The 11,540-nt window shown below is 48.7% G+C and overlaps 1 protein-coding gene across 1 annotated transcript; it reads left to right on the top strand.

Moving 5' to 3' along the window:
• The first annotated feature begins 9,913 nt into the window (after nt 1-9,913).
• Nucleotides 9,914-10,963, top strand: LOC125494010 (uncharacterized). The gene has a single exon (XM_048637506.1). The coding sequence runs from the start codon at nt 9,914-9,916 to the stop codon at nt 10,961-10,963; it is 1,050 nt and encodes a 349-aa protein (XP_048493463.1).
• The last annotated feature ends 577 nt before the right edge of the window (nt 10,964-11,540 follow it).

Raw genomic sequence — 11,540 nt, 5'->3', positions numbered from 1 at the left:
TTGGTCAAAAAACCGAGCGGGGCATGGCGGATGTGCGTCGATTTTACGGACTTAAACAAAGCCTGCCCAAAAGACAATCACCCTCTGCCAAAAATCGATAGGCTGGTCGATTCGACGGCAGGGCATGCCCTTCTCAGCTTCATGGACGCAAATGCCGGCTATCATCAAATACCCATGGCCGAGAAGGATAGGGTTCATACGGCATTCATCACTTCTCAGGGTGTCTACTGCTATAAAATGATGCTGTTCGGCCTCAAAAAGGAGCCACCTATCAGCGAACCGTCAACAAAATCTTCAGCGATCAATTGGGTCGGAACATTGAAGTATATGTTGATGATATGATTGTCAAAAGCAAAGCTCAGTCGGATCACCCTGCAGATCTGAGAGAAACGCTGAGCACCCTGAGAAAGTACCGAATGATGCTAAATCCCAAAAAATGTGTCTTCGGAGTTAAGGGGGGGAAATGCCTCGGATTTCTGGTGGATGAGAGAGGAATCGAAGCCAACCCGGACAAGATTAAAGCAGTCCTAGAGATGAAATCTCCCCGGAATGTTTGGGAAGTGCAGCGCCTAACCGGCTGCCTAGCAGCGCTGGGCCGTTTCCTCTCCAGGTCGGCTGATAAGAGCTTGTCGTTCTTCAAGGACTTGAAGCGAGAAGAATTCGCCTGGAACGACGAAGTCGAGCAAGCCTTCACCTCCCTTAAGAATCACTTGGCAACCTTGCCTAAACTGATCTCCCCCTTGCCGGGGGAACCTTTATTCATATACTTGGCGGTCTCGGACTACGCTCTTAGCGCAGTCCTGGTAGCCGAGCGAGAAGGGAAACAACATCCTATTTACTTCATCAGCCATGCTTATAGAGGGGCTGAGGCAAAGTACAGCGATGTCGAGAAGATGGTCTTTACCCTGGTAATGGCAAGTCGGAAGCTCAAGCCCTACTTTCAAGCGCACCCCATCAAAGTCCTAACCGGACAACCGCTTCGGAAGATCATTGAAAGTAGGAACCACTCGAGTCGGATGACCGACTGGGCGGATCAGCTAGCAGATTTTGGGCTAGAATTTGAGCCTCGAAGGGCAATCAAAGCCCAAGCCCTTGCTGACTTCATCACCGAGTGCGCTACCAGACCCCCGGTCGGCTCACAGGAAGAATGGGAGTTGCTGGTTGATGGATCCTCCACGAAGACTGGTTGTGGAGCCGGGCTGGTTATCAAACCTCCGGTCGGGGAGAAAATTGAATATGCAGTTAAGTTCGAATTCCTCGGATCTAACAATGAAGCCGAGTATGAGGCCCTCATCCTCGGATTACAACTATGCATCCTGGCCGGAGCAACATCCGTCATGGCCAAATCCGACTCGCAACACATTGTGGGTCAGATTTCTGGAGAATACGAGGCCAAGGAAGACAACATGAGAATGTACTTGGCCAAAGCTCGAGCTGTCATTGGAAGGTTGTCCGGATTCCGGATTACCCATATTCCTCGCTCAGAAAATCAACAGGCCGATGCACTGGCTCGGATGGCCAGTTCTGCTGAAGGGTCAGCCCTTAGAACTATAACTTGGGAAGTGTTGAAGGAACCTAGCATAAATGCCAAAGAGCAGCTTGTACTCAATCGTTCCTCGAACTGGATGGGCGAAATTGTGGAGTACTTGCGAGACGGGACCTTACCCGATGATCCCAAGGAAGCCGACCGGATCAAACGTAAAGCAGGTTGGTTCCTTTGGCATGAAAGGCAGCTCTATAAGAAGTCCTTCACTCATCCCCTTCTCAAATGTATAAACCCCGAGGAAGGAAACTATGTCCTTAGGGAAATACACCAAGGAGCTTGCGGGAGCCATCAAGGGGGCAGAACGATAGCCGGAAAGGCATTAAGGGCGGGATACTACTGGCCCACTCTGAAGGCTGATGCCACGGACTTAGTCCGGCGATGTCCCTCTTGCCAGATTCACTCGGACATACCGAGAGCACCTGCCACTCCCCTTACCACCATTCAAGCGGTTCTACCCTTCGACAAGTGGGGCATGGACTTGCTCGGGCCTTTTCCCCCAGCTTCCGGGCAAAGGAAGTTCCTAATTGTGGCGATCGACTACTTCACCAAATGGACAGAAGCCGAGCCACTGGCATCAATAACTGACAAGCAGGTTCAAATGTTCATTTGGAGAAACATTATCACTCGCTTCGGAATCCCAAGAGCCCTAGTGTCAGACAACGGTCGGCAATTTAACAGCGGGCCGACCCGTGATTATTGCTCCCGATTCGGCATTCAGACAAGGTTTTCAGCCGTCTCCTGACCCCAAACCAATGGGCAAGCCGATTCGGTCAACAAAATTGTCCTCAAAGGCATAAAGAAGTCCCTAGATGCTGCCAAGGGGGCATGGGTAGATGACCTACCCGGCGTTCTCTGGTCGGCCAGGACAACAGTAAAAGAAGCCACTGGGCATTCTCCTTTTGGGTTGGTATATGGTAGCGAGGCTGTCCTTCCGGTCGAAGTGGGAATCCCCTCTCCTCGGATGACATTCTATGAGTTTGACCAAAACGAGGAGGAAAAACCCGTCAACTTAGACCTGTTGCCTGAAACACGAGGCAATGCTTTACTGCAAGCCATCCGATACAAGCAAAAAATCACAAGACACTTTAACAGGCGGGTAAAGCCTCGGCCAATCAGCCTGGGCGACTGAGTCGTCCGAAAGGTAGAAGCCACCGGACTCTCCCATCTCAAAGGGAAGTTGGGGGCAAATTGGGATGGCCCTTACAAGGTTACAGAGGTCCTCAAGCCAGGGACATTCCGACTCGAATCTCCCGAAGGGGTCCCCCTGGCTCGACCTTGGAACCTAGACAATCTCAAAAGATTCTATGTTTAATTTCTTTTTGTTACTTGCAATAGGGGCATATTGTAAAGCCAGCGCTACCTGGTCGGTTTTAGCTAGCAAATTCGAATGTAACTCGGACTTAGCCAGTCAACGTATCAAGTCGGGTTTTTACCCCAGAAATGAAAGGACTTAGCCAGTCTTATTATTTTGATCAAAGTTGCAAACAAGACTTAACGAGTCCATTGTATATTATATGTTGTGATATTGCAAATAACAAAAAATAGATTGTGTAATAAACGACAAGTTGCAAAATAGTAGTTGTATTTCCATTGATCAAAGTTGCAAAATACAACCAAAAGTTTACAAAAAATACATGGTTGAAAGCAAAAATCCAAAAAAGCCAACACGGCAAAAGCTAAAAGAGTAAAATCCTAAGGCAGCTAGGTGGAGGGGTCGGCCGCAGGTTGCTCGGCAGCAGGTTGCTCGGCAGTGACCTCTGGAGGCGGCTCGGTGCTACCGCCTTCTTCCGCAGCTTCTTCATCATCATCATCATCCTCGTCATCCGAGCTCGCCTCCTCGGCCATCTTCGCTCGGATCACGGCTGCCTCAGCCTCAGCCAGCTCCTGGTAGCGAGACCTGACCGAGTTCCAGTCAGCAGAAGGGCAGGCGTCGGCCAGGGAAACCCGGAGCTTGGTAAGGGACTCGTCCTCGCCCATCTTGTGGGAGGATTGGCCCACATCGGCGCAGAAGTCGGTACAGGCATCAGAGGCCTGCCATGCCGTGAACCACTCCTCCTGGGAGCGGGAAACCGCCGCCTGGGCCTCCTTCAATTGGGCCTCGGCCGTGGAGAGCTTGAACTTAACCATTTCCAAGTCACCCTCGACACGAACTAGCTTGGACTCGGCCGCAACCTTGGCAGACTCGGCATTTTCTTTAGCCAGTGTTAAGTTGGCCTTCTCTACTTTCCAGTCCTCCTTCTCCTGCTGCCAAGCCGCCTCGCCCTTGTCGATTTTGGTATTGGCCTCCTCCAGTCGTAGCTCGGCCAGCCGCTTGCCCTCTTTGGCTTAATAAAGCTCGTCGAAGTGCGTCCGAGCCACCTCCTTCAACCCCTGGACCTCTTGCACCAGCGCGAGCCGATCCTCAGCTACCTTAGTCATCTGGATGGAAAACTGCAAAAGAAAAAACCAGTTAGAAGGTAGCAGTTAAGAGGCAAAAAGTGAAGTGAACAACGATACTTACGTCCATCCAGGAGCGGAAGAGCTCGCTCGACTCGTTCCTCTCGTTCACCGCCCTGATGTGATCACGGTCGGCTTGAGTACAGAGGATCTCCAGCGCATCGCTGATCCTTTGCTTCTTCTCAGTTTTGGAGAGCTGAGTAAACGGGAGTGGCGCCTCGAACATCGCCTGCTCAGTTTGGGATCCCCCTGGCACATGGCCGGGACTGCGAACTGGCTCGAAATCGGCGGGGTGGACGGAGATATGAGTGTTGTCATCCCCGGACACCGGTCGAGGGCTGTTGACTTCGACAGAAGGCTCTTTCCTGGCCTTCTTCGCCGAGGCCTCCTTCTCGGCCCGAGCCTTGGCCAGAGCCTTCTCCGTCAGCTCGACCCTCTCCTCAGTCCTCTCCTTGCGCTTCCTCGGCTTAGGGTTGGAAGGATCCTATAAAAAACCTAAAAAGTTAGTGAGAATATGAAGTGTAAGCCCGAACCAGGCCGGATGGAAAGAGTGCTTACCTTTGGCTTGGAGGGTTTGTTGATTTTGTTGGCCTTCATCTCGGCCCTGATCCGAGCAGCTTTCAGAGCAGCAGAAGTCAGTCGTTCGGCCATTTCCTGGTCGGTTTCCTTAATGAATGCTAGAGAAGCTTCTACAAAAGGAAAAAGAGTTAGAAAAATATGGCAAATAATACAATAAAAACAAGTCAACTGGACCCCCTCTTGCCGAATTACCCTTAGGAAAGGCCGGACTCAGACCGAACGCCGCCAAGAAGTGCTCGTTCTTAAACAATTTGCAGCTCGAGAGCCAGTTCCCCGCCACAAAGACTTCGCCGCCGTCTACTATCTTGGCCTCTAATTGCATGTAAATAGCAGCCACAGCTTCCTCATCGGATAGCTCGGGCACCTTGAAGTTCAAGCAATGATTTGGGTCGGCCAATGGAGGCACGGTGGGGATACCTCATTCCCCTCCGTGGTATACAAAAGCAAACCCTCGGCGGAACCCCTTTTGAGAAGTGGGAAGGTCAAGGACCGTTCGGTAGCCCCGCCGAGCCTGGAAGCACCACCAACCAGGACCATGGTCCCCTGCTGGCATCTCGCACAGCTTGTACATATGGCACCAGAGAGTGAGGGTCGGCCTAACGCCAATAATGTCGCAAATCACCTGGACAGCTAGAATTCCGCCTCAGGAGTTCGGGGAAAGCTGACCCAGACATAAATTGTACGAGTTCAGCAAATCTTTCTCAAACTGGGTCAGCGGGAACCTTAAGCCCATTTCCATTGCTTTGTAATAGAAGGCAGTGCACCCGGGCGGAGGAGACAAAATAGTATGGCTAGCATCGGGTCGGACCAGCAGATAGGGGTCCTTTATTTGAAATTTAGCTGCTTCGCCCCGGGCATCTTCTAGCAAAGCCCTTATTAATGAAGGCAGAGGAAACTTCGCTCCCGGTCCGCCCTTGGGGTCTATCTCCGGATACACGAATCGCCCGGACGTCGAGGCTTCGCCTTCTTCTCCCGGCATAGTTGTCCTAACTACACCATCAGACAGATATTTTTCTAAGTAACTCCTCGAAGAGGGATAGGCCAGGGACACCTCCCAGGGTAGAGGGACGGTACCCTCGGCATCCTCCTCCTCGGCTTGCGAAGGAGTACTCGGGAGGGAAAGCGCCTCAGGCACAGCCGAGGGATCCGGGCAACTTATTAAAGTTGACACCAATACCATTCCCATACCCCTCACTTCCTCGGCTAAATTATAAGGAGGTGAGGGAGGAGGTGTCACTGACTCGGACGAGCTCCCCATTATTTATCAACCGGAGGGGGTCGGCCAATTTTATTAAACGAAAGAGAAAAAACTTAGCGAAAAAAGCAAAGCAAAAGCGTACCTGGTCGGAGGAATAGAGTGAAGCCCGGACTTAGAGAGAGAAAGAGCTCTAAAGTAGAGAGAGAGGGAGCAGAAAACTCAAATTTAGAGAGAGAGAGAATTGTAAAAGTGACAAAATCTCTTCCCTCTCTCCCTACTTATAGGCAAAAATCCTCGATTTCCGTGTCCCGCGTCGAAATATGGACCGGGACCTGCGTTTTCGCCCCCCTCCAAGGAATGTCAAGAGTCACAAAGGTCATAAATGACCGGAAGTTGAATCGTTACCATGTTTTCAAGCACCCCAATAATCCACTGTTGCCACGTGGCATTTCGGGTTTAAAGAAACTGTTGAGTTCACCAGCTCAAGATCACTAGTTCATCAGCTCAAGGTTACCAGCTCGGTCACTTCAGCTAGTGGTCCAAGATCTTAGGCACCGGCTCGGACAAGCATGGGGCTCATTGGCCCCTCATCCGAGCCGCGTCCAACTAACTCGGCCCAAGGAGGCTCTCCTCTTTGGTTGAGTAAATCTCCTAAGTCCCAGATTGACTTAGCGAGAGCAGGCATCGGCTCGGACAAGCATGGGGCTCATTGGCCCCTCATCCGAGCCGCGTCCAACTAACTCGGCCCAAGGAGGCTCTCCTCTTTGGTTGAGTAAATCTCCTAAGTCCCAGATTGACTTAGCGAGAGCAGGCACCGGCTCGGACAAGCATGGGGCTCATTGGCCCCTCATCCGAGCCGCGTCCAACCAACTCGGCCCAAGGAGGCTCTCCTCTTTGGTTGAGTAAATCTCCTATGTCCCAGATTGACTTAGCGAGAGCAGGCACCGGCTCGGACAAGCATGGGGCTCATTGGCCCCTCATCCGAGCCGCGTCCAACCAACTCGACCCAAGGAGGCTCTCCTCTTTGGTTGAGCAAATCTCCTAAGTCCCAGATCGATTGAGCGAGAGAAGGTACCGGCTCGGACAAACATGGGGCTCATTGGCCCCTCATCCGAGCCGCGTCCAACCCACTCGACCCAAGGAGGCTCTCCTCTTTGGTTGAGCAAATCTCCTAAGTCCCAGATTGACTTAGCGAGAGAAGGTACCGGCTCGGACAAACATGGGGCTCATTGGCCCCTCATCCGAGCCATGTATGAGCAATACCCTTCCTTTCTTCTAAGAGACCGGGTCGGCACATATGCCTCCCCTCTCCTCGAAGAGACCAGGTCGGCACATATGCCTTCCCTCTCCTTAAAAAGACCGGGTCGGCACATGCCTCCCCTCTCCCCGAAGAGACCGGGTCGGCACATGCCTCCCCTCTCCTCGAAGAGACTGGGTCGGTACATGCCTCCTCTCTCCTCGAAGAGACCTCGAAGAGACCGGGTCGGCACATGCCTCCCCTCTCCTCAAGAAGACCGGGTCGGCACATGCCACCCCTCTCCTCGAAGAGACCGGGTCGGCACATGCCTCTCCTCTCCTCAAGGAGACTGGGTCGGCACATGCCACCCCCCTCCTCGAAGAGACCGGGTCGGCACATGCCTCCCCTCTCCTCAGGGAGACTGGGTCGGCACATGCCTCCCCTCTCCTCAAGGAGACCGGGTCGGCTCATGCCACCCCTCTCCTCGAAGAGACCGGGTCGGCACATGCCTCCCCTCTCCTCCAGGAGACCGGGTCGGTCTGGATTCAAGGCTGTCTAGGTTCCGCCACGAACGGGAGACGCTTCAGCAAGGCCTCGATGTTTCCCATTCCTGGCGTGGGGCTAATTGTTTGGGCTTATTTCCCAGGTTAAGCCAGCCAGGGACAATTCAAGCCCAACAAGGCCTTAAGCCCCCAGAGGGCCCACCTGTGATAGTGCCTCCCAGCTGTCAGTGCATTCCAGCTGGCCTACAGCTGGGATATCTCAAGTACTATAAATACTCAACCCCCTCATCAATGAGAAGGTATTGAATTCTTACCTAACAAACCAGAGCATCTCTCTCTAGACTTTATCTCTCTAGCTTGATCACTGACTTGAGCGTCGGAGAGGCGATCCCGGAACCACCCCCGGGGCAGTCTAACCATTACTTTTGCAGGATTTCGGCGTACGAACTTTGGACTCAGGATATTCAGATCTGACCCGGTATTCCCTAAGCAAAGGAATTAGCATCCTTAATTTCTAGACAGAAACACTAACAATAAATTCCAACTCCAATGGAGCTCAAATTTGCACTCAAATGCATCCAAAATGGATCCTTATTAATGTAGTTTGCTTCCAATTGCTCTTAAGAACTCAAGCTTGTCCAATAATACTCCAATTATATTCTCGATACCTGAAATTCCTCAAAGAATACCAAAAACGCACAAAAGGAGTAATATTTCGCAGATTAAGTAATCTATGCAATTATGAACTACAATGCACCTAAATGGTCCTAGAATGCAACCTAAATGCAACTAAAACCTATATAAAAATATGACACATCATTTAGCGCTCTATACATTAGCAGTAGAATAATTGCTTATTACCGAGGTTTTATCCATACACAACAATATATCACGTAAAAGGAAAGATAAAATATAAAATAAAGATATTGTAGCGGTTTCCGCCTAAAACCGTAGCACTATGGTATCAACAAGAAAAAATTTTGAAAAAAAGTTGACTAGCTATTTGACAAGACATGTTGTTGGGATTTTTGTCAAGAACAACAACAATATATTAAAATAATATAAAAAAATTTAATAAATTGATGCGGTTCTTGCCAGGAACCGCAACAATATCATTAAAAAAAAGTTTAAAACATTTGTGTCATCAATTAGGGTTTTTTTCCTCACTTTTATCTCTCTCCTCCTCTTGCACGCTGTTACTCGCATATTGCCTCTCAACCTATCACAAGTCGTTACTCTCATACCTCCTCTCAACCCCTCAACAACCTCTCTTCCTCTAAACCTCTCATCCTCTCATCTCTTCCTCGATCGGCCACTCCTATCTCTCTCTTCTTCTCAACCGTCACCAGACCGTAAGTCAGTCGTTCTTCCTCTAAATCCTCTCATTCGTCAGTCCACCGGCCTCGATAGCTGCCCGTCAACCTTCAAAGTTAACCCAACAAAATGAACTAAGTGATGTCGACGAAGACACCAAGCCCACCGCCCACAGCCTCAGCCAGCCCAACGGCCTAGACCGTAAGTCGCCAATCGTCTCGTCGTTGTCGCCAATCGCCTTGCTGTTAGATCCTCACCACCACGAATTTGCTAGAGTCTGTATCCTTCCTCCCAAACAACGAATTCTCCACCTTCGACGAGTTTCCTTCTTCACTAGAGTTTATTTGCCGGTCTCTCTAACCGTTAGAGTCTGTATTTTTTAATTTTTGATTTAGATTTAACGATAACTTCTGTATTTTTTTTCTTCATTTTTTATTTTTGATTTAGATATGATGTTTAGGATTGTCTCTGGTTGATAGTTTACGAATTTGAATGTTCTTGTTGTTGAAATACATCTTTGGGTCTACATTCCTTGGTGAGCTTTGATTTAAGTTATGCTTATGCTGTATTTTCGCTGGTTGATCGATCTGATGTTTTAGTTACCTTTAGTTTTTATTACATTTAAATTATTTTTAACATTATTAGAAATTTTATTATTGAGGGTTTTCTCTCCATGGTGGATAAGCGATAGCGTAGGGTGTAAGCTAGCTACTGCCGACCACCGATGGGACGCCAGAAAAAACCCCAACTTTCACCCCAATCTGAGCTCAGTAAGGAACCACCAGTTCATAAGAATAGTGAGGCAAATAAGAATTCTCATAATCTTCATGGCAATGGAACAGTAACTAAGGAGAGTACTGGCCATTCCTCACCTGCGATCCAAGCTGCGATTGATGCCATTAATGAAGCTTTTAAAGCTCATAAAAATACACCATTAACTGCAGTAAAGGCGAAGAATCCAGGAGTTTAAGAAGAAGCTGTTGTTAACAATCCCACAGAGGTGGGTATAAGCCCAACTATATCGTCACCTTTAGGAGGTAGAAATGAGATGCAGGATAAGGTGTCTTCTGAGAACGTTGAGAATCCAGTTGAGATGAATGATGGAAGACTTAATAGGAGCAATGAAGGGAACGGAGCTTCGGAAAGGACTCTACCTGCTCCAAAATAGGCTGATGTTGCTGCAGGCAAATCTCTCATCCAAAGGAGCTCCCCTCAAGTTCATCCCTTCGGTGCTGAAAGAAGGTAAGAAAGTGGCTAAATTGGATCAATTTGAAGTTGATAAGCTGTCAAAAGCATGGTCTACTGCTGTTATTCTATATGTCGTGGGTCAGACTCCCTCTATTGGGACTCTCACTAGATTCATTGACCAGCACTGGAATCATGTTGGTAAACCCAGGATTTTTCTTCATGATAAAGGGTACTTTATCATTAAATTTGCTTCAATTGATGATAGAAATGAGATTTTGTATGCTAGGCCCCATATGATTAATAGTAGACCCATGATTATTAAGGCCTGGTCCCCTGATTTTGATTTTCAAGCTGAAGTTTCAAGGGTAGTACCCCTGTGGATTAGATTGTACAACCTCCCTCTTAACTTCTGGGAACCTGAGTCCCTAAGTAGGATTGGTAGCATGATTGGGGTCCCTCTTTTTGCTGATGAATGCACAACTCACCAGCAGAGGATCACTTTTGCAAGGATGCTAGTTGAAGTAGATGTTACTAAAGACTTGACTAAAAGTGTGAGCATAGAAGATGGGTCTGGGAGAGTTATTGAACAAAAAGTCCATTTTGAGTGGGCACCATCCTATTGTTTGAAATGCAATACCATTGGACATGATTGTCTTAAGAAGAAAGCTGCTTCAGGAAAAGAAGGGCCTAAGCCTATTCAGAGATGGGTTCCTAAGACTGGACAACCTACTATTCCTAAATCCCCTGTGAGTAGCAAGGAGAGTATAGGGGGAGGTGATGTTGATGCTCTGCAGTCAAGGGAAGATGCTATTGTGAATAAGGAGGTAGGTGGGAATGTCATAGATGATGCAGTTCAGAGTAGTGTTGCTGATGTATTGATCTCTGAGGTAGGGAGGAATGTTGGGGAGACCTCCAGGAGTGAACCTCAAGTTCCTACTTGGAATATTGTTACCAGAGGCTAGAAGGGCAAAGTTGTGTTAGAGGTTGTAAGGTCTGGTGTAATTATTCATAATGTGGATGAAGCTGGGAGTAGCTCATTCACTCTTACCCCAGGTTAATGATTGTGTGCACTTGGAATGTAAGGGGGTTGAATAGCCCTCTTAAGTTAGGAGAAATAAAAAAGTTCATGAGGCACCATCATGTGTCTATCATGGCTTTCCTTGAAACTCGAGTTAAAAGTCACAATAAAGACAGAATTGTGAAGAAGTTTGGCAATAGTTGGAGATGGGATCATGACTATGAAGCTTCAAGCAGAGGGAGAATATGGATTGCTTGGAACCCTTCTAATGTTTCTGTCCAAATACTTCTTAAAACTGTTCAACTGATGCGTTGTAGGATTGAGGATAAGCAAGCTGGGGATCAGTGGTTTCTTACAGTTGTGTATGGCTTGCATACAATGGAGGATAGGAAAAGTCTTTGGGTGGATATTGGCAACCTTGGTGGTAGTATTCAGGAGCCATGGTGTATTATGGGGGAATTTAATGCTATTCTCTTTACTGGTGACAGAGATAATGGTGCCCCAATTACTAATTATGAAAC

This window comes from Beta vulgaris, chromosome 6, assembly GCF_026745355.1.
Source record: "Beta vulgaris subsp. vulgaris cultivar EL10 chromosome 6, EL10.2, whole genome shotgun sequence".
Classification (NCBI taxonomy): Eukaryota; Viridiplantae; Streptophyta; class Magnoliopsida; order Caryophyllales; family Amaranthaceae; genus Beta; species Beta vulgaris.
Note: the sequence above shows the minus strand (reverse complement) of the source record. Positions and strands in the feature narration are given on the sequence as shown.

Coding starts and splice junctions, on each gene's coding strand:
- LOC125494010 (XM_048637506.1), top strand. CDS start 9,914: ATGGAAGACTTAATAGGAGCAATGAAGGGAACGGAGCTTCGGAAAGGA.